A 24,177-nucleotide genomic window follows, 5' to 3' on the forward strand; every position below is an offset into this window, starting at 1 on the left:
CGAACCTGGGTAAACATTGTGTCCCCCGCCTCCTGTTACCATCCGCCTTAGACGCACAGTTCGGGACCCCCTACCCGAGATCCGCCGGTTATGACACCGACACCACCCACCGGCCTTGACGGCTGGATCCGTACATGATTAGGGATGGTGGCGATGGGAACCCGAGGGTTGGAACTTGGGGTGGCTAGGGTTGAGGAAGAAGCAAGTGCAAAGGAAGAAGACGAGTCTGGGACCCTATATAAAGACCCCAGATACTAAGCGTATCCACCTGGGTCTCGAAACTTACCAATCTCCAGAGAGTTGTACCCAGAGGACGGTTGGGTTGCCCACGCCTTCATTAATGAGAATCCCGTGAATAAGGGAACACGATCTCTGCCTTGGCAAGACGTGCCAGTAAAACCGCATCCCGTGACGTGGGGCGACGTGCCAGCCAACGGTTGCAAATAGTAACCGGGTAGGCGTGATGCGATGCCGTAAACAGTTATCAACAAATCAGACTCGTGGAATATTGTATTTTCTGCAATTATATATACACAGGTCCGAATATATCTACTACATCCGAAGACTATTCCGGAGTTCGGAGGGAGGGAACCCGCCTTGCAATGACGAAGACAATCTGCGCGCCGGACTCCTCGTCATTGAAGCCAGGTTCAGTGGCTACTGAGGGAGTCCTGGACTAAGGGGTCCTCGGGCGTCCGGCCTGTTATCCATGGGCCGGACTGATGGGCTGTGAAGACATGAAGGCCGAAGACTGCACCGTGTCCGGATTGGACTCTACTTGGCGTGGAGGGCAAGCTTGGCGACCAACTATGAAGATTCCTTCTTATGTAACCGACTACATGTAACCCTAGATCTCTCCAGTATCTATATAAACTGGAGAGCATAGTCCGGATGGGACATTCGTTACCATATACACATAGGCTAGACTTCTAGGGTTTAGCCATTACGATCTCGTGGTAGATCAACTCTTGTAACACTCATATTCATCAAGATCAATCAAGCAGGAAGTAGGGTATTACCTCCATAGAGAGGGCCCGAACCTGGGTAAACATCGTGTCCTCTGTCTCCTGTTACCATCGATCCTAGACGCACAGTTCGAGACCCCCTGCCCGAGATCCGCCGGTTTTGACACCGACAGAGGTCGACTAGGTTTTTGGGAGCTTCTCCTACGTGACTGCTCGTCGCCGTACGTCCACGTCCACTATACATCGTCTGCGCCCGTGTCATATTTGTCATCACCATGTCCACCACCACAGAAGCCGACCGACTCGCTGTCGAGAAGGCCATTGCTGAAAAGAAGGCCGCTGAGGATATCGCTGTCGCGGCTTCGTTTTGGCCTACTCGAGGGTATAACACGTTTATCCTGCTCCTATTTATTTCGGTGTTGCCGTATTAGTTTAGTTTTGTAAATCTTTCTGCTTTGTGTCTTGTACGTGTTTACGTGATCAAATATAAGTATATGTTTAATACTGTCATTGCCATGCTCGTGATTTATTTATTGGTTAAATTAATCAGAAAATTGTTTATATATTCAACAAACCTGTGGATTTTGTTCAGAGTCTTTAGATAGGAGCACAACCGAACACATCTTGGCTAGCTGTGAATTTGGATGTGTGTACGTACGTCGCAGAAGGTTAGCTTCCGATTACCTAGCGCGGCCGCAGGCCGGCCATGGCTGACCCGTGCCATTTTCCTCGCATTATATATATGCCGCACCTGTCCCTGGCTCAACACCAAAGAGCAGGCGATTCCACACACACACACCCACCAAAGAGGCAAATAACAGGAGGAAACAAGATGCGTCCACCTCGCTGTCTTAGCCTCCGCGGTGCTCCTCTTCTTCTCCGCCTCCATCCTCATCTTGGCCGTCCTTGCAGCCAGAGGCTAGCAGGAGACCGGTACACTCCGTCCCCCTCCGCCGATCGATCCATCCATTAACATAACATAACCCCCATTCCCTTCCCTTCCGATGAACCCATGCGTACATGTTTTGATGATTCATGTCCGTTGTATGATGTCTTGATTGCAGAGCGCGACGGGGAGTTCAGCTCCTCAACCACTCCTACGCCCCCGTCAACGTCTCCATCGTCAACCGCGGCCACGCCATCATGGTAGGGAACTGGATCGGATCAAAGCGTTTCTAATCAAAGTAGTAATGGACAATGGCTGCTCAACTGATTTCCGGCGTGCGCGATCTTGCCAACATGCAAATGCAGGTGCGGTTTGAGGGCGACGCCGGCAGCGTGTCGATCGACGGCACAGCGTACCACCTCCGACAGCTGCCCTGGCACGCACTAGTAGAAAAAGGGTCAAATGTGAAGCACATTAGTCCTGATTTGTAACAGAACCGGCACTAGTGCCGGTTCAAATGGCTAGGCGAGCGGAGATCTATAGTACCGGTTCATCCCATGAACCGGTACTAAAGAGGCTGTGGCCCCACAGTCCCCCTTTAGTGTCGGTTCATGCTACGAACCGGTACTGAAGAGGTTGTGCCAGGCTGTTTTTTAGTCCCACCTCGCTCTCCTAACAAGGTTTTTACCACCTTAAATATGTTACTTCTCAAACTATCACAAGCACTTGGCCTTCATTGAACTCTATGTGCAGAATTTGTCGCCGCAATATGAGTCTTCACCGGTTTACAAACTGTTGAGGACTCATATTGACAATTCAGAATTTACACAAAAAGATCATTGATGATCAAAGTATTTTTGATGTATTTATCTATAAAAAATATAAGATCATGATCTAAATGCTCTTATAGTTTCTTTACAGAGGGTATATTTTTACATGTTTACACATAGCATTTAGGTCAATGTATATTTTATGTATATTTTTACATGTTTACACAATCTGTTTCGAAGTATTAGGGTTTCGACCGAAAACGCATCTGTTAAAAACAAAGGCATGGTATCATCATTTCACCCACATAGCATGTGCAAAAAAGTAGAGAGGGTTATGGCAAAAACTGGATGCACTTCGTGTACAAACTGGACAATCTCTTTCGGAGTATCAGGGTTTCGAACGAGAACTCATCTGTTACACGGGCACTTCATTTTTCTAAACTTATTTGAACTTCAGACTTTTTTTGCGTTCCGTATGCACCATTCAAAGCGACGTCATCAATTTTCAACACTTTCTGACATCATTTGCTATTTTTCAGTCATTTACCGATTTGTTTAGAGAGCTAAATGACCGTGAAATTGAAAATCACTACAAAATGAAGTCTGAAAATGTTGAAACTTGGCATGGTATCATCATTTCACCCACATAGTATGTGCAAAAAAGTAGAGAGGGTTACGGCAAAAACTGGATGCACTTTCTGTACAAACTGGACAATCTCTTTTGGAGTATAAAGGTTTCGGACGAGAACTCATCTGTTACACGGGCACTTCATTTTTCTAAACTTATTTGAACTCCAGACTTTTTTTGCGTTTCGTATGCACCATTCAAAGTGATGTCATCAATTTTCAACACATTTTGACATCATTTGCTATTTTTCAGTCATTTACTGATTTGTTTAGAGAGCTAAATGACCATGAAATTGAAAATCACTACAAAATGAACTCTGAAAATGTTGAAACTTGGCATGGTATCATCATTTCACGCACATAGCATGTGCAAAAAAGTAGAGAGGGTTACGGACAAAACTGGATGCACTTCATGTACAAACTGGACAATCTCTTTCGGAGTACCAGGGTTTCGGACAAGAACTCATCTGTTACACGGGCACTTCATTTTTCTAAATTTATTTGAACTTCAGACTTTTTGCGTTCCGTATGCACCATTCAAAGCGTCATCAATTTTCAACACTTCCTGACATCATTTGCTATTTTCAGTCATTTACCGATTTGTTTAGAGAGCTAAATGACCGTGAAATTGAAAATCACTACAAAATGAACTCTGAAAATGTTGAAACTTGGCATGGTATCATCATTTCACCCACATAGCATGTGCAAAAAAGTAGAGAGGGTTACGGCAAAAACTGGATGCACTTTCTGTACAAACTAGACAATCTCTTTCAGAATATCAGGGTTTTGGACGAGAACTCATCTGTTACACGGGCACTTCAATTTTCTAAAATTATTTGAACACCAAACTTTTTTGCGTTCTGTATGCACCATTCAAAGCGACGTCATCAATTTTCAACACTTCCTGACATCATTTGCTATTTTTCAGTCATTTACCGATTTGTTTAGAGAGCTAAATGACCGTGAAATTGAAAATCACTACAAAATGAAGTCTGAAAATGTTGAAACTTGGCATGGTATCATCATTTCACCCACATAGCATGTGCAAAAAAGTAGAGAGGGTTACGGCAAAAACTAGATGCACTTTGTGTACAAACTGGACAATCTTTTTCGGAGTATTAAGGTTTCAAACGAGAACTCATCTGTTACACGGGCACTTCATTTTTCTAAACTTATATGAATCTCAGACTTTTTTTGCGTTCCGTATGCACCATTCAAAGCGACGTCATCAATTTTCAACACTTTCTGACATCATTTGCTATTTTTCAGTCATTTACCGATTTGTTTAGAGAGCTAAATGACCATGAAATTGAAAATCACTACAAAATGAAGTCTGAAAATGTTGAAAATTGGCATGGTATCATCATTTCACCCACATACCATGTGCAAAAAAGTAGAGAGGGTTACGGCAAAAACTGGATGCACTTTCTGTACAAACTGGACAATCTCTTTTGGAGTATAAGGGTTTCGGACGAGAACTCATCTGTTACACGGGCACTTCATTTTTCTAAACTTATTTGAACTCCAGACTTTTTTTGCCTTTCGTATGCACCATTCAAAGTGATGTCATCAATTTTCAACACTTTTTGACATCATTTGCTATTTTTCAGTCATTTACTGATTTGTTTAGAGAGCTAAATGACCGTGAAATTAAAATTCACTACAAAATGAACTCTGAAAATGTTGAAACTTGGCATGGTATCATCATTTCACCCACATAGCATGTGCAAAAAAGTAGAGAGGGTTACGAAAAAAACTGGATGCACTTCGTGTACAAACTGGACAATCTCTTTCGGAGTATCAGGGTTTCGAACAAGAACTCATCTGTTACACGGGCACTTCATTTTTCTAAATTTATTTGAACTTCAGACTTTTTTGCGTTCCGTATGCACCATTCAAAGCGATGTCATCAATTTTCAACACTTCCTGACATCATTTGCTGTTTTTCAGTCATTTATCGATTTGTTTAGAGAGCTAAATGACCGTGAAATTGAAAATCACTACAAAATGAACTCTGAAAATGTTGAAACTTGGCATGCTATCATCATTTCACCCACATAGCATGTGCAAAAAAGTAGAGAGGGTTACGGCAAAAACTGGATGCACTTTCTGTACAAACTAGACAATCTCTTTCAGAGTATCAGGGTTTCGGACGAGAACTCATCTGTTACACGGGCACTTCAATTTTCTAAAATTATTTGAACTCCAGACTTTTTTGCGTTCCGTATGCACCATTCAAAGCGACGTCATCAATTTTCAACACTTCCTGACATCATTTGCTATTTTTCAGTCATTTACAGATTTGTTTAGAGAGCTAAATGACCGTGAAATTGAAAATCACTACAAAATGAACTCTGAAAATGTTGAAACTTGGCATGGTATCATCATTTCACCCACATAGCATGTGCAAAAAAGTAGAGAGGGTTACGGCGAAAACTAGATGCACTTTGTGTACAAACTGGACAATCTCTTTCGGAGTATTAAGGTTTCAGACGAGAACTCATCTGTTACACGGGCACTTCATTTTTCTAAACTTATTTGAACTCCAGAATTTTTTGCGTTCCGTATGCACCATTCAAAGCGACGTCATCAATTTTCAACACTTTCTGACATCATTTGCTATTTTTCAGTCATTTGCTATTTTTCAGTCATTTACTTTTTTACATCACAGCGCGCCCTTTATTTCCGGTTCGTGGCTTTAACCGGTATTTAAGGGTGGACTTTAGTACCGGTTGGAGCCACCAATCCGTACTTAAGGTGGCCGCTTCCTGCCGCTTGCCCAACCGGTACTAGAGGCCCTTCCCATATATATAGGACTTACGAAAAATTTAGTTTCATCTCCCCATCTCCAACCTCTTCGCGACATTGCCGCCGCTCCCGTCCTACGCCGTTGCCCATCGCTGTCTTGCCTTGTGACGCCCCCGATTTGATCGTACACTAATCATGCACGCAAATGTGTACGATCAAGATCAGGGACTGACGGGAATATATCACACACAACTCTAAAAATATAAATAAGTCATACAAGCATCATAATACAAGCCAGGGGCCTCGAGGGCTCGAATACAAGTGCTCGATCGTAGACGAGTCAGCGAAAGCAACAATATCTGAGTACAGACATAAGTTAAACAAGTTGCCATAAGATGGCTAGCACAAACTGGGATACAGATCGAAAGAGGCGCAGGCCTCCTGCCTGGGATCCTCCTAAACTACTCCTGGTCGTCGTCAGCAGCCTGCACGTAGTAGTAGGCACCTCCGGTGTAGTAGGAGTCATCATCGACGGTGGCGTCTTGCTCCTGGGCTCCAGCATCTGGTTACGACAACCAGGAAGAGAGGAAAGGGGAGAAAAGCAACCGTGAGTACTCATCCAAAGTACTCGCAAGCAAGGATCTACACTAGTTATGCATGGCTATCTGTGTAAAGGGGCAATGCCGGTGGACTGAACTGCAGAATGATAGAACAAGAGGGGGAAGAGAGGAAAAGGGGAAAAGTGGAGAAAAGCAACCGTGAGTACTCATCCAAAGTACTCGCAAGCAAAGATCTACACTACTTATGCATGGGTATCTGTGTAAAGGGGCAATATCGGTGGACTGAACTGCAGAATGCCAGAATAAGAGGGGGATAGCTAATTTTGTCGAAGACTACGCTTCTGGCAGCCTCCATCTTGCAGCATGTAGAAGAGAGTAGATGGTAAGTTCACCAAGTAGCATCGCATAGCATAATCCTACCCGGCGACCTCCCCTCGTCGCCCTGTGTGAGAGCGATCACCGGGTTATATCTGGCACTTGGAAGGGTGTGTTTTATTAAGTATCCGGTTCTAGTTGTCATAAGGTCAAGGCACAACTCCGGGTCGTCCTTTTACCGAGGGACACGGCTATTCGAATAGATAAACTTCCCTGCAGGGGTGCACCACATTACCCAACACGCTCGATCCCATTTGGCTAGAAACACTTTTCTGGGTCATGCCCGGCCTCAGAAGATCAACACGTCGCAGCCCTACCTTGGCACAACAGAGAGGTCAGCACGCCGGTCTAAATCCTATGGCGCAGGGGTCTGGGCCCATCGCCCATTTCACACATGCATGTTGCGAGGGCGGCCGGAAGCAGACCTAGCAACCTCCATTACAAAGGAAGTCACGTACGCGGTCCAATCTGGCGCGCCGCTCAGTCGCTGACGCCACGAAGGCTTCGGCTGCTACCACGACGTCGAGTGCCCATAACTATTCCCGCGTAGTTGGTTAGTGCGTATAGGCCAGTGGCCAGACTCAGATCAAATACCAAGATCTCGTTAAGCTTGTTATTTTAAAGTAACCGTGAACGCCGACCAGGGCCAGGCCCACCTCTCTCCTAGGTGGTCTCAACCTGCCCTGTCACTCCGCCACAAAGTAGCAGTCGGGGGCCGTCGGGAACTCAGGCCCACCACTACCTGGATAGAGCCACCTGTCCTCTCAGCCACCACATCGGAATCACATGCGGGTACTCAACGAGCCGACCCGACTTTAGTCACCACCTGTATAGTATGTATGTATATATGTATATACCCGTGATCACCTCCCGAGTGATCACGGCCCGATAGTATAGCATGGCAGACGGACAAGAATGTAGGGCCACTGATGGAATACTAGCATCCTATACTAAGCATTTAGGATTGCGGGTAAGGGTAACAACTGTAGCAACAATGACAGGCTATGCAGCAGAATAGGATTAACCGAAAGCAGTAACATGCTACACTACTCTAATGCAAGCAGTAGAGAGAAGGAATAGGCGATATCTGGTGATCAAGGGGGGGCTTGCCTGGTTGCTCTGGCAAGAAGAAGGTGTCGTCGTCGATGTAGTCGATCACAGGGGTATCGGCAATGGTCTCGGAGCCTACCGGAAAGAAGTAACAGAGGGGAACACAATAAATAACAGAGCAATCAAATGTAACACAAAGCAAGACGCGGCAATACGTTGTGCTAGGGATGACCTAACGCGGTAGTAGGTGATACCGGCGAGGGGGGAAAACATCCGGGAAAGGATTCCCGGTGTTTCGCTTTTTCGGACAGATGAACTGGAGGGGAGAAGTTGCGTGTCTGCTATGCTAGGGGTGTGTGGCGGGCGAACGGACTGCGTATTCGGATTCGTCTCATCGTTCTGAGCAACTTTCATGTAGAAAACATTTTCATCTGAGCTACAGTTTATTTTCTATTAATTTTCAATGTTTTAAATCATTTTCTGAATTTCTTGAATTTACTTAATTCAAAAATATATTAAATATTAAATGCTAGGTGTACACAGCAGTGGCATTACAGGCTGACAGGTGGGGCCAGCCTGCTGAGTGAGCAGGTCAACAGTTGACCAGTTGCCTGGTAAACAGGCCAACATGGGGCCCACCTGTCATAGACTGGGACTAGCCCAGTCAGCAGGTTGACTGGTCAAATTGACCAGTCGGGCCCAGTAGTCAGCGAGTAAGCTAATCAGCAGTGCTTTAGTTAATTTAATTAGTTAGTTAACAGAGTGGGGTCCGGCTGTCAGTGTCCTAGTTTAATAACATGGTTAGTTTAATTAATTTAAACTCTACAGTAGGTGGGCCCACCGGTCAGTGGGTGTTAGGGACGGCTGCTAGCGGCTAATGGCCTGATGGGTGGTCCCGTCGGCGTTTAAACGCCGGCGCGCGCGCCGGTGACCAAATCGACGGCGGGGCGACGCGGGACAGCGCCGGAAATCCGCCACAGTGGCCCATTTGGAGCGCGGTTAGGTCCTACGGTGAGCTGACGCTCACGCGCATCCGGTGGGGCAAGATGCAGGTGCCGAGGTGGCCGGGAACGGCACCGGCAATGAGCCGAGGCGGCGGCCGGAGAACGGCACCGGCGGAGAAGACGCAGGGGGGCACGAGGGAAAGATCAGGTGGGTGCTACGGCATCCTACAGAGACGTTGAGCACGATGATGTGCTCAGACGCGAGCAGCGTGAGCTGTGGCCGCAACGGCGAGGTGAGCGGCGGAGTAAGCTTTCGGCAATGGTGGTCGGGGCATCTAGGAGGGACTCGGCAGTGGGGAAAGCGATGGGGATGGATGTGGTGCTCACCGGGGAGCTCAAGGAGGCTCGACGAGGTCTCGGAGCGCGTGGGGCGGCGAATCGACGCGACGGAGCTCCGTTGGCCGGAGGTAGAAGACGATGCGGATCCGGCGATGGAGAGGCGCAGAGCTCGAATGAGTCCTCATAGAGGACGTACTGGACGACGACGGATCTCCTAGGCGTGGTCTCAAGGCGTGGGGGCGACGGTGGCCGCGAGATCGACGGAGGCCATGGCGGCAGTGCTTCGGGCTCGTGCGGGGAAGGAGAGAGCAGCGCGAGGGAGGTGGGAGAGTGGGCTAGGGTTCGTCAGAGGGGGTTCGGGGAGGGGTCGCCGTCGACCTAAAGGAGCCAGGGGGCACCGAATGGCCGCCCCATGGCCATCTTCGGCCATGGACGCGGTGCGCGCGTCCAGCGCGACGGGGGTGAACAGGAGAAGGGGAAGGGTTTAAGTGGGCCGTGTTTTCGGCTAATGGGCCACAGGGCCCAGTAGATTAGTTTTGTTGTTATTTTTTTTCTTTTGTATTTTTCCTTTTGTTTAATTTTTCTTTTCTGTTTTTCGTTTTATTTTAGTTTTATAAACTATAAAAGTAGTCCCTAATTTAGTGTCAATAAATAGGCTACTGCCACATAAGTTTGGGCAACAAAATAAAATAGTTTAATATTTTATTTATTGTAAAAGGCATTCAACTAATTGTTTTTGCTACTGTTTAAAACATTTTAGAGTATTTTACACTTTTATAAAAGTGTGGTTTCTCCACCATACTTACCTATGCATTATTTGGCTCACCCCGAACATTTTAGTCTTAATATTTGAAAACTTTTATTGCTTGCTTCATTTTGAATTTGAATTTGAATCATTTTCGAACTAACGCGAGATTAGCAACAGTAATCGAGGTGACGTGGCATCATTAGTAGAAAGTTACTGTAGCTTAATTATCCGGGCGTCACAATTCTCCTCCACTACAAGAAATCTCGTCCCGAGATTTAAGAAGGGAGTAAGGGGGAAGAATAGATTACGAAATTCTGACGATTCTTCCGGTCTTGGTTGCTCTTCTCGAAGAGGTCGATCCATTACATTGTTGTCTTGATTTCTCTGCTTCAAGTCATCATGATGAAGTCGGCATCCTTTCTTTGGGAACTCCATCGTACTTATGAAAGAGTAAAGGGTGGGTAGTCCGGGAGAACAGACCTCTGCAAGGTTGTCTATCTGGTCGATAACATCAGGGAAGGTGGCGAAAGTAACTCTCGAATTGAAACTTAAGAAATTATCGAGAGCAAAGTAAGAAGGTGCAAAGTAGAAGTTTCAAGCGCATAGGAAATCATTCGTTGCCTGATATGAAATGTGAAAGGGGTTCAGAGCAATGGGAATAAGTATTGTGTCTGATACCAGAATAGATCACTAGGAAGGTGGCCCACGAACTACATACGAAGTCAAGCTCTAGGAATAACTTTGTCAATAGGGTGTACAAGAGAGTCAGGTTTCGATCTTGTGGAACTGTGGGTTATGGGCCCACCATGTGGGTTAAAAGTAGAAAGGGTGCTGACATCTTGCACGGTCACGATAGTAAGGTATGTCAGAGGGTAGCCTGCCATTTATGTTGGCAACAACTTTGGTACCAAGGGCGAGGGACAAAGAGAACCATTTTCCTGCTCGTTGAACGAGGCGGACCAATAGGCAAAGTTCTCGTCCATCGGTGGTTACCGAAATGTCATCAACAATAGTAACAGGGTCTTACTGACTAGGTTGTACGACGAGGTGTTTACATAAGCAGGAGAATATTACTGCTTAGATCATATATACCACAGGAAAGGTTAAACAAGACAATGGAATGGAAAATGTGATTATCAGATTAATCAGAACAATGTAAAGGAAAATGTGTTTAAACACATATTTCAGGGGTATATCCTTCCCAAGGACAAGCAGAGCATGATATCCATGACAGGATATAACGTAGAAAACCATTTAGGTAATGGCAGAGGAAGTTCATGACATTACCCAGTCAACGGTGTTTGAATAATTGGTAAAGGAAATTTAGCATGGTGCTTAAAATGTTCTTATCGATGATCAGAGTACCACAGACATGCTTCGAGATAGCATTGACATGGTCATCAAGTAAGGTTGAGAATTTGGATGCACGAAGGATCCATCGGGAACAACTTGTACAATAAGTTTTACAATTTCCTCATGGAAGAATGGATATCCTTGCTAAAAAGGAAGCTATAACAATAGGGCCTCCGACCAGGTGTGTTAGGAACGACATCACCTTACCGGGTCACATAAAGACCAATATTATAACTCTTGGAAATATGTCCCAACCATCATATCTGACCGAGATTCAGATCCGATTTGTGTCAGGATACCTTAGACTTAGGATGCCTGAGAAGAAAAGGTGCAACACAAATTGACAAGATGACAATGTAAGATTCTCGGAAAATGAACTATGGGAGCGAGTACCAAAACAAGAGTTCATCAATAAACTAAGGAGAGGATGAGGAGGTGGCTGATGGACTCAGCGACAACTCATCGAGATTTCCAAAAACATGGATTTCCACAATTATGTGAACAAGGAGATAACATTTGTCATACCAAATGATATAATGATGTATGCTCGAGGAAAAACATACACAATTAAACATTGGTTGAAAGGTGCACCCGAAATATGGGCTGGGTTGCACGATCAATGTTAGGATGGTGACTTAATGAACAAAAGAATTAGAATGAAACTCGACCATTCACTTCGAAGCAATAGGGTTGATAGAAGTTTTGAATTCACACAACATAGTTCAATTGTCGGTATTCCGGTTAGAAAGAACACGGGTACCAAGAAAGAATGGTGAGGGTGAGAAGTATCACTATACCAAGAATTCTTAAGAGGTGGTGAAATTCTTACGACATTCTTGACATAAAAGATGGTAATACTCCAAGGTAGAATCATAATATAAGTTGGATAGAAAGGAACTATAGGTACAACACAAAACATGAACAAGTTTTGTGTCAGAGTGAATGCAAGAATTTTTTCGATGTTAATACAAATCATCTCGGGGGCAAGGATGGTATTTCTCATCATGAATTCGACGCACAACTTGGAAGAAGTCAAATTGTTGAAAATGATCGCTACAAATTTGTCGAGAGGTTTCAAGAAGATGTAATCGATCGGCGACAACATCAAGCTAGGGGAATGGTGAAGCAAAAGGTTATTATAACCACAGATAAGATGCCACCTCAGAATTCAGAGTTGTCTCTCAAGACGAACAAAATGATGCTGAAAGTCGATGTAATCTTAGAGCACTGTTGGAATTGTGTCCCGGAGATGAAGGACATAGGTAGAATGGTCAAGCAGTCAGCCTGACGATGATGATGTAGTCAATCAGCTGGGAATGACATGATCGAGTACAACTCGTAAGCAATGAAGATTACTAAGAGTTGTTAAATCGCAGTGCGGACTCAATTCAGTTTTTGGTGTCTTTGAGTGTTTAATAACTCAGAGCCCATGAAAAATTTGAATCAGTGAGAATGTAATACTTGATGAAGAACTCATAAGTAGTTATGCAGTTCCGTGATAATCTCGAGATACCAGGGGGTAATACTCGACGACAGATCAAAGTAGAGGTTGGACTGGGGTATTGCTCCACAGAAGACAAATGCTTAAACTTGCGCGAGAAATGGGATCAAAGAAGAACATATGGTCGGAAGCACGATTGCAAAGGATCAATTCACCGATACAAAAGCATATTATATCAAGGAAATAGTTATTATTACAAGAAGCTTTCATGATAGGATCTACATCGTGTCCATGGGCATGAACACAAAGTTCAAGGTCGACTCCCACTTCTCCAATGCATAACCTTTCATTCACTTCTCATTTTTCGAAGAAGTGGTAATGTTTAAATTTTATCTAGCAAAACACCAGAAGAGTATGACTCATGATAGTTCTCGGGTTTACCCGGATCTGGGACAGCATAGGTTCAACCCTTAGGGGCATCTTGGGAACTTATACCACAAGCTTCAATAGTAAATAACACAAGCTCGATAGTAGAGCATTGGTGACAAAACGAGAGGATACAATTTACCAAAGGCATTATGTATCAGGGAAAGAACTTCTCGAGGTTTTTGTATACGAAGGACACTGTCGGATGATATTTCAACAAAGGATCCGACGGTCCATAGCGAAGCTGATGTGAGTATCGGCACACAACCAGAGGAAGAAACAATGCGAAGGCATTGGATTATAGAAGCAACTAGCTAATTCAAAGCCCACATGTAAAGGAATTATGATTTCCAAATCAAAGTATCAGAAGCAAACGCTCTGATTAAGGATGGATAAGTTGAGTAAGCTTAGGGGTAAAATCGACAATAATTTGATTGGTCGAGATTCAGTTCATGTTTAAAATGACGTCTGAGCCGAAAGGATGAATCCTAGGATCTGATTGAGGATTGCGAGCATTCGCAACATTTTGAACCAACGGACTCAAAATGATAATGACAAGGGATGCCAATATGATTACGAGACTTGTGGGATTAACCATAATGCAAGCAAGCAAGAATTTCAAGAGCAATAGGCTGCTTGGGGTTTTCGGCAGTTCAAATAGCATTTCGAAGAATTTTTTCAATTAGTTGAATCAATTGGGGATGAGCGGATACTCGATAAGTGCGAGAAATTATTCATAGGGGTATTCAGGTGGCAAAGAACTGCAAGGCAGTAGGCACAAAGTATTCCCGGGGTATCTTGCAATAACAAGATCGACTGGGAATAAAAGTAAGAACGACATGTGTAAGTATTTATCCATAGGGATGTTTCCGTGGTAGGGAATTGCAAAAGCGACAGGCACAAGGTCTCGAGAGAATATCAGAGAGTATCTTCGAATTCTTCTGGTTCACGGAGCAATCATCTGGAGTGAGGGGTTCTCCGGGAGGAAGTAGTAACGAGATCCTAAAGTTAGATTTTAGTAAATTCATTAAACCCGAATAGGAGAGAGATCAGAGTCCCAGAGTATAGACGAGGAATAAAAGATCCTAATACCACCCAATGGTGACGTGGGCCTGTAAGCCACACAGCCATGTTAGTAAAAGTTTAGCAATGACTAGACTCAACTTCGGCCAAGGAGTTGGAAAGGGGGATTCCTACAGGCAGTCGGCTCTGATACCAACTTGTGACGCCCCTGATTCGATTGTACACTAATCATGCATGCAAATGTGTACAATCAAGATCAGGGACTCATGGGAAGATATCACAGCACAACTCTAAAAACATAAATAAGTCATCCAAGCATCATAATACAAGCCAGGGGCCTCGAGGGCTCGAATACAAGTACTCGATCATAGACGAGTCAGCGGAAGCAACAATATCTGCGTACAGACATAAGTTAAACAAGTTGCCATAAGATGGCTAGCACAAACTGGGATACAGATCGAAAGAGGCGCAGGCCTCCTGCCTGGGATCCTCCTAAACTACTCCTGGTCGTCGTCAGCGGCCTGCACGTAGTAGTAGGCACCTCCGGTGTAGTAGGAGTCGTCGTCGCGGTGGCGTCTTGCTCCTGGGCTCCAGCATCTGGTTACGACAACCAGGAAGAGAGGAAAGGGGAGAAAAGCAACCGTGAGTACTCATCCAAAGTACTCGCAAGCAAGGATCTACACTACTTATGCATGGCTATCTGTGTAAAGGGGCAATACCGGTGGACTGAACTGCAGAATGATAGAACAAGAGGGGGATAGCTAATCCTGTCGAAGACTACGCTTCTGGCAGCCTGCATCTTGCAGCATGTAGAATAGAGTAGATGGTAAGTTCACCAAGTAGCATCGCATAGCATAATCCTACCCGGCGATCCTCCCCTCGTCGCCCTGTGTGAGAGCGATCACCGGGTTATATCTGGCACTTGGAAGGGAGTGTTTTATTAAGTATCCGGTTCTAGTTGTCATAAGGTCAAGGTACAACTCCGGGTCGTCCTTTTACCGAGGGACACGACTATTCGAATAGATAAACTTCCCTGCAGGGGTGCACCACATTACCCAACACACTCGATCCCATTTGGCCAGACACGCTTTCCTGGGTCATGCCCGGCCTCAGAAGATCAACACGTCGCAGCCCTACCTAGGCACAACAGAGACGTCAGCACGCCAGTCTAAATCCTATAGCGCAGGGGTCTGGGCCCATCGCCCATTGCACACCTGCACGTTGCGAGGGCATCCGGAAGTAGACCTAGCAACCTCCATTACAAAGGAAGTCACGTTACGCGGTCCAATCTGGCGTGCGCCGCTCAGTCGCTGGCGTCACGAAGGCTTCGGCTGATACCACGACGTCGAGTGCCCATAACTGTTCCCGCGTAGTTGGTTAGTGCGTATAGGCCAGTGGCCAGACTCAGATCAAATACCAAGATCTCGTTAAGCGTGTTATTTTGAAGTAACCGCGAACGCCGACCAGGGCCAGGCCCACCTCTCTCCTAGGTGGTCTCAACCTGCCCTGTCGCTCCGCCACAAAGTAGCAGTCGGGGGCCGTCGGGAACTCAGGCCCACCACTACCTGGATGGAGCAACCTGTCCTTTCAGCCCCCACATCGGAATCACATGCGAGTACTCAACGAGCCGACCCGACTTTAGTCACCACCTGTATAGTATGTATGTATGTATGTATGTATGTATGTATGTATATACCCGTGATCACCTCCCGGGTGATCACGGCCCGATAGTATAGCATGGCAGATGGACAAGAATGTAGGGCCACTGATGGAATACTAGCATCCTATACTAAGCATTTAGGATTGCAGGTAAGGGTAACAACTGTAGCAACAATGACAGGCTATGCAGCAGAATAGGATTAACCGAAAGCAGTAACATGCTACACTACTCTAATGCAAGCAGTAGAGAGAAGGAATAGGCGATATCTGGTGATCAAGGGGGGGCTTGCCTGTTGCTCTGGCAAGAAGAAGGCGTCGTCGTCGATGTAGTCGATCACAGGGGTATCGGCAACGGTCTCGGAGCCTACCGGAAAGAAGTAACGGAAGGGGAACACAATAAATAGCGGAGCAATCAAATGTAACACAAAGCAAGACGCGGCAATACGTTGTGCTAGGGGTGACCTAACGCGGTAGTAGGTGATACCGGCGAAGGGGGAAAACATCCGGGAAAGGATTCCCGGTGTTTCGTGTTTTCGGACAGATGAACCGGAGGGGGAAAGTTGCGTGTTTGCTATGCTAGGGGTGTGTGGCGGGCGAACGGGCTGCATATTCGGATTTGTCTCGTCGTTCTGAGCAACTTTCATGTAGAAAACATTTTCATTTGAGCTATGGTTTATTTTCTATTAATTTTCAAAGTTTTAAATCATTTTCTGAATTTCTTGAATTTACTTAATTTGAAAATATATTAAATATTAAATGCTAGGTGTACAGAGAGAACTGTACACAGCAGTGGCATTACAGGCTGACAGGTGGGGCCAGCCTGCTGAGTCAGCAGGTCAAAAGTTGACCAGTTGCCTGGTAAACAGGTCAACATGGGGCCCACCTGTCATAGACTGGGACTAGCCCAGTCAGCAGGTTGACTGGTCAAACTGATCAGTCGGGCCCAGTAGTCAGCGAATAAGCTAATTAGTAGTGCTTTAGTTAATTTAATTAGTTAGTTAACAGGATGGGGTCCGGCTGTCAGTGTCCTAGTTTAATAACATGGTTAGTTTAATTAATTTAAACTCTACAGTAGGTGGGGCCACCGGTCAGTGGGTGTTAGGACGGCTGCTAGCGGCTAATGGCCTGACGGGTGGTCCCGCCGGCGTTTAAACACCGGCGCGCGTGCCGTCGACCTAAAGGAGCCGGGGGGCACCGAATGGCCGCCCCGTGGCCATCTTCGGCCATGGACGCGGTGCGCGCGTCCAGCGCGACCGGGGTGAACAGGAGAAGGGGAAGGGTTTAAGTGGGCCGTGTTTTCGGCTAATGGGCCACAGGGCCCAGTAGATTAGTTTTGTTGTTATTTTTTTCTTTTGTATTTTTCCTTTTGTTTAATTTTTCTTTTCTGTTTTTCGTTTTATTTTAGTTTTATAAACTATAAAAGTAGTCCCTAATTTAGTGTCAATAAATAGGCTACTGCCACATAAGTTTGGGCAACAAAATAAAACAGTTTAATATTTTATTTATTGTAAAAGGCATTCAACTAATTGTTTTTGCTACTGTTTAAAACATTTTAGAGTATTTTACACTTTTATAAAAGTGTGGTTTCTCCACCATACTTACCTATGCATTATTTGGCTCACCCCGAATATTTTAGTTTTAATATTTAAAAACTTTTATTGTTTGCTTGATTTTGAATTTGAATTTGAATCAGTTTCGAACTAACGCGAGATTAGCAACAGTAATCGAGGTGACGGGGCATCATTAGTAGAAAGTTGCTGTAGCTTAATTATCCGGGCGTCACACGCCCTCGCCGCCCCCGCCGCTCGCCATCGCCCCCGCCGCCCGTCGTCGTCGTCTCACGCCGCCGCCCCATATGCCGCCGGCCGTCGTCGCCGTCTCGCGCCGCCGCCCCGTACGCCGCCGTCTCGCCCCCACCGCCCGTACGCCGCCGCCCCCGCTCGTGCGCACACACACACACACACACAAACACGTACACGCGCGCGCACACGCACACTTTTTTTTACTTATTTTCTGTTTTCTGTTTTTTAGATTAATGCATGTCAAATTGTTAATTAGATGATCGAGTTAGATGAATTACCTAGATAAGAATGTTAGATTAATGCCGAATGTTAGATGAATTAGATAGAAAAGTTAAATATTAATGTCAATTGTTAGATGAATTAGCTAGATATTAACTAGTGTTAATTAGATGAGTTAGTTTTTTATACTTTTACTTAAAGATGAATTAGATATATTAATGTTAGATGAATTAGTAAGTGCTTAGTTGAATTAGTAAGAAAATTAATAAGTGCTTAGTTGAATTAGTAAGAAAATTAATAGAACTAGTTTATTTTTACTAAGAAAATTTAGGTATATGAGATTTGATGATCTAATTAAAATATTACTATATAGAACTAGCTACTTTATATATTTTAGTAAATGCTTAGTTGAATTAGTTGAATTAATAGAACTAGTTTATTTTTAGTAAGAAAATTTAGGTATCTGAGATTTGATGATCTAATTAAAATATTACTATATAGAACTAGCTACTTTATTTTTGTAAGAAAATTAATAGAACTAGTTTATTTTTAGTAAATGCTTAGTTGAATTAGTTAAATTAAAAGAACTAGTTTATTTAGTTGAATTAATAGAACTAGTAAGTGTTTAATGTTTCACCCATGCATATGAACATAGGAAATGTCGTCTGACGACGAAAAAGATTTCATTAAGTGCGAATACTGTGAAGACCAGCGCGGCCTGTGCGACAGAAATTTCCTTGTTGATGATAGGCGCTTCAGCATCAAGCTGGATGAGACCTTCGAAGTGGATACAGTAAGTCACAACGACAAGTCTTTTTTCGTAATTAAGCATGACTTATATATGCTTCATTTGCTTCAACTTATAATTTTAAATTTTCACTATTCTACTAGCGCATCCCCTGCCATGCAAGAATTTTTGTCTTGGATAAGATAGGTTTCAGTGCTATGGAAACTATGGAGGTAAAGAGAGTTACTTGAAGACCGAGCATGGTTATACTTTCAACGTCAAATTATACAATGCAGACACATACACCTATTTTGAATGCAAAACTTGGCAAGCACTATGCAAGGCTTATGCATTTGAGCCTGATATGGTTATCACCTTTGATATTCGTCCGGAAGATGATATTGAAGGTAATAGAGACATCTGGGTCGATGTGCAGACGCCTCCAGTTCTATCATTATGTGAGTTTCTCAACCATATTTATGTCTTCGATATTGTTTACTCAAAAATAGTTGACAACTAATTTCTATGGACAGCTTATTTCCATTCAAGCAAACATGTCCGGCGCTTCGTAGACAGGACCGTCCACTGTCCCGGGGCTGAACTAAACTGCGAGGAGATAAGTTATTATGTTTCATGGCTTGAGGATCTTGATGCTGTCAAGAGAAATTATTTTCTTGAATTTGAAAATCTTAGTACTCAAAACGTGCGACCAATAGTGATCGTATTGAACTACGGTCACATCTATTTAGAAAAGATGGTAAGATTTTTACTATTTGTCCTCAGTGCATCTTTTGCATACATTATTTTTCAAGCTAAACTTTCATTGCTAAGTATATTACTATACTATGTTCTTCAACAGGGACTCCCGATGACAGATGTGCCTCAGTCGATCGAGACTAAAGGTCGCATGTCAATGGTTAGCTTACGGCCAAGACATCCTACATTGCACATGAGTGCGTTCAGGATTTCTAAAAGTGAGGAATGCTTAATAGTGAAAGATTGGAGCAAAATTGTTAACGATCACAGAGAAGTACTAGGGGGCAGCAAGCAGAAGCGCAGCCCATAATTAGGAGACAGGTTCATCTGCATGCTCCAATATGATGAATCAGGAGAGCTATACATGTTCTATGCTATTTTACCTGAGAGAGAGCAGCAGGAGTGATTAGCTAGTTCATGCTCTTAGTACTTGTCCTCTCATGTCCGTGTTCTTCGTCCTGAACTTAATCTCAAAGAGTGATTTGCTTTTGTGGTGTTACGAACGCTCTTAATATCATGACCATGTTGAACTCGATGATATCTTTGCTTCTGGTACAAGTGAATGTTTCTTATTTAAGCTAGTGTTGGTGGTGATTAGATAGCGGTAATGACTATGATGATTAAATAGTGGTAATGACGACTATATATGATGATTTTTAGCTAGCTAGTATACTGTTGTTGGTGATGATATGATGCAAGAGTTTTTATATTAATATGATGATGATGATGATGAGTTATTATATCATTTATGAAAGAAACCGCATATTAGTTTCAACTGGATGGATCCTAGCTAAGTGTTCAAGTATATGCCATATCCATATTACCTTGATCACCTAATTAAGTGATCAAGTAATATGGATGGAAAAGGTTTGTTTTAATCCGGCTTAAAACAGCGAGGCGCTAGCCGTCTCCAGCGATCGACACGCGTCCTTGGCCGGACCCACGCGCCGCTCCCCATCTCCATCTTATCCACACACACGGAAGCCACATCCACACAATTTTCTTTCCTGCTGATTGCATTGCTGTGTCGCAGATTTTTCCATGGCCGCCTCGCAGCTTCCGCCATGCCCCCGCGCTGCATCGCACACATGCCATCGGCAACGCTATGGGCCGCCGGCGCTGCACCGAAGCAACATCTCCGCCAACGCTGCATCGCAGCATCCGCCATGGCTGTCGGCGCTGCATCTCAGCTGTCCTCGTCATCGCCACGCACTGCATCACAACACCACTGCCAAAGGAGCTTCGTCGGGGCGTTGGTGTTGCTATGAAGCTCCGTCGATGCCGTCCAGTGTTGCAATGGAGCTTCGCCGGGGGCACCAGTGCTGCAATGGAGGTCCGCCAATGGCCGCCGGGGTTGCGCTGAAGCACCGTCTGCCGATGTTGCGGCTGCAATGAAGTAGGGCCGGAGCTGCGACGAGCCGCCGGGGCTGCATTGGAGCGCCGCGTGCCGGTGTTGGCGCTGCAGTGGCACATGGCTGGAGCTGCGATGGGTCGCCAGTGCTGTGTTGGAGCACCATCGCGCTGGTGTTGGTGCTCCAATGGCGCATCACCATGCTGCCTTTGCTGCTGAACATCCAGCCCCGCTGATGAGGGGGGCGCTGCTCCTGCTTTGTGAAGCCGTGCGGCGCTGCTTCCGTGGATACTCTGTTTTCTTCAGTACGAATCCAATGGCTGCGAGGGAAGGATTAGACGGCTGTGCAGGCGGATGATTTCTCTAAGAAATCATCCGGCTGATCCGTAGCTGCGCCCAATATGGATATATGGCATATACTTGATCACTTAGCTAGCTAGGATCCACATGCATCCAGTCGAAACTAATCTGCGGTACTTTCACCTAATGATTTAACATCTCATTATAATGTAAAACAATCACTAAATTAAATTGAAAACATAAAATTAAAGGAAAAACAAAAAATAAAACCAAACCCCCCCCCCCCAAACATTTAGTACCGGTTGGTGTTACCAACCGGTACTAATGGTCTACCCGCACCCGGGCCTGTCTCGTGCCACGTGATGGCACTTTAGCGCCGGTTCGTGCCGAACCGGTACTAAAGGGGGGGCCTTTAGTCCCCACCCTTTAGTGCCGGTTATGGAACCGGCACTAAAGGCCCTTACGAACCGGCGCTAGAGCCCGATTATGCACTAGTGACGCGCCCACAGAGCACAACGTCAACGGCCGCCAGTACGACATGGAGCTGCACATGGTGCACCAGAACACCCACAACAAGGCCACCGTCATGAGCGTCTTCTTTTTAAAAAAAAAAAGGGTCCCCCCCCCCCCCCCGCTTTATATTATAAAGCATGACCACCAAGCATCTGACAACATAGAGGTTCAAATGTAAAGCAGAAAACAGCAATGGTAGCAGCAAGGAGATAAGGAAGATTCAGCTGGGGGCACAGCGGAACAAGCCCCAATACAAAATAAGAAAGCTAAGAGCTAATCTGGCTCCGGGGGTGGTGGTGGAGACGGCGGTGCCATCGTGGCTGCAGTGGAGCAAAGACCCATGAAGATGACGTCAATGTTGTCCTGGTCGCGCTGCTTGCTAAGTGGTCTCCATGGCTGTAAGAATCCACACAATTTGAAGACAGCGTCAATAACGCGGCAAGGTATCACGTGCTCGATGACTAGTTTATTGCACACGTTCCAGAGGGTCCAAGAAAGGGCACCCATGGCCACCCATAGGGAGGGGCGCCTTATACAAGGGAAACTAAGGATTTCCCGGAACATGTCCGGGAGATTATCACGGCACCATACCCCCTCCAACTACCTTCCAGAAGCAAGTCCAGAGGAACCTTGCTGCCGGACACTGAAAGAAAATATGGTTGGAGTCTTCCGGGATTCCACACAAAGGGCATAGCCCATCACCCGGGCCATTCCGCTTAAGCACTTCTGTGCCCGAAGGCAGGCGACCAGGGGCCCATTGCCACAGGAAGATACGAATCTTCAGTGGCAATTTGATCTCCCATGGGACCGTAAGCTCGGTGGGGCCCGGAGTAGCTACAATGGCATGATGCAGGGATTTAGTGGTAAACATGCCACTTGGCTCGAGGTGCCCATGACCCCTTTCCGCACAAGCTGGAGGCATACCTGGACATGATCGCCAAGCAGCCAGAGAGGGGGGAGGAGGTGGGCGTGGTGGACGCCCGGGGCGCGAGAGGCGGGGCTAGCATGTACTACCGCTACGTGGGCTCCCTCACCACCCCACCCTGCTCCCAAGGGGTCATCTCGGCCATCGGTAAAGTGGTTTCATACTTTTAGACTAGTCATGTGGAGAGTAATTTAAACTAACATGCATATGTTACTATCTTCATGGTGGGTAGTGTTATAGGAATGGTAACATAGATGTCTTCATTTATTATCTTGAAGAGTCATCTCGCAGCGAAAAGCGCTATGTGATGGTAAACATATTATGTTACTCTATTTACCTCTTTACTCATTAACTAATTATCACATCATCATTTTTGCTTATGTGACACTTATGTTACTAGTAGTACCTTTGTTACTTCCACTATGACCAGTCCTTCACGCAATGGCGCCTCCACCTCTAATTGTTTGTGAATTGTACGTGAGGGGATTAATTGTTTGTGAAACTTGTGCTTTCTCTTGCCGTTTCTGCAGGTTCGCACCGTGTCGCGGCACCAGCTGGAGCTTCTCCGGGAGGCCGTCCATGATGCAAGTTCTTTTTGTTTTTAAATGCAAGTCCTTTTTTTCCTCAAAAAAAAAACTCTATATTTAATTCAGTTGACTAAAACATGGCTAAAATTCCAAAGTGATATGAAAGCTGCCTTTAATTCAGTTGATGTCAACCGTGGGGTAATTTTAGTTTCAGTCAGCTAAAAGAAAGGAAAACTCGGACTGATTTCCTTCCACCGTGCAGGAAATGGATAAGAACGCGAGGCCTCGTCAGGAGCTCAACAATAGAGACATCAGCATGTTCCAGCCTATCCAGCAGAATAGAAATTGATTATTATGGGGTTCTTGGCTTTGATTGGTTTGGTACTTGGGCAGCCAGAGAGATGAAGTTGCATATTGTATACCTTCTTTTGTACTTCTTTCTCTCAATTTCGATGTCTTATAGCCTGTTAGATCAACTCTAACGAAACACTTATAATCCAGTCCAACATAGAAAGTTTACCCCTATTGGAACATGCATTTATCTTCCTCGATGAGTATGGCAGAATCCAACCTCCGTTCGTCCTTTAAACTGGGGCTCCATGGCTGCCAACCGACGGAGCAAGAACAGAGACCACCCTCTCCTCCTATTTGGAGCTCCATGGCCGCCATTCGACAGGCGCACTGCCGTCGTTGCCTCCTCACAGCCTCACCTGGGAGAGCGCAGGCGCCAACATCGCCCACAACCTGCCTCATGTTCAGTCAACAAGCTGTAGTTCAATTAGGTCCGTTGCTCCTCTTACATGCAGAAAATGGGAAGATCATGGTCTTCTCTCATTCTTTTCTGAACAATATATACACTGTAGGTATGCGAGAAAAAAAATTGTATTGCTTGGAAAAAAATATGCGAAATTGGCAGGCATCAATTTGACCAGGTTTACAAGCTACTAGATGTGCATTTTTAAGATGCAGTAGTCATACTTTCTACTGGAATTTGACTTATAATTCTAAAGATTTCCTGAGCAACAGAATGCAGCTGCAACTTGAATTTTTTTATGTCAATTGGAACGAACACATCTGTTTCTAGAATGTTGACCTGTTTCTGTATGCAAAATGAACTATTGTGCTTTATAAAGCTGACAAGGA

At 45.1% G+C, this 24,177-nt stretch overlaps 1 protein-coding gene across 1 annotated transcript; it reads left to right on the forward strand.

The window, feature by feature from the left end:
• The first annotated feature begins 1,240 nt into the window (after positions 1-1,240).
• Positions 1,241-23,852, forward strand: LOC109767427 (alpha carbonic anhydrase 7-like). Its single transcript, XM_073504546.1, has 7 exons — positions 1,241-1,347; positions 2,030-2,111; positions 2,217-2,308; positions 21,565-21,671; positions 22,463-22,662; positions 23,038-23,091; positions 23,297-23,852. Exons 1-7 carry the CDS (start codon positions 1,241-1,243, stop codon positions 23,381-23,383), a joined length of 729 nt encoding a protein of 242 aa, XP_073360647.1. The 3' UTR covers positions 23,384-23,852.
• Positions 23,853-24,177: the final 325 nt, after the last annotated feature.

The sequence above is a fragment of the Aegilops tauschii genome, chromosome 7 (genome assembly GCF_002575655.3).
Source record: "Aegilops tauschii subsp. strangulata cultivar AL8/78 chromosome 7, Aet v6.0, whole genome shotgun sequence".
Lineage (NCBI taxonomy): Eukaryota > Viridiplantae > Streptophyta > Magnoliopsida > Poales > Poaceae > Aegilops > Aegilops tauschii.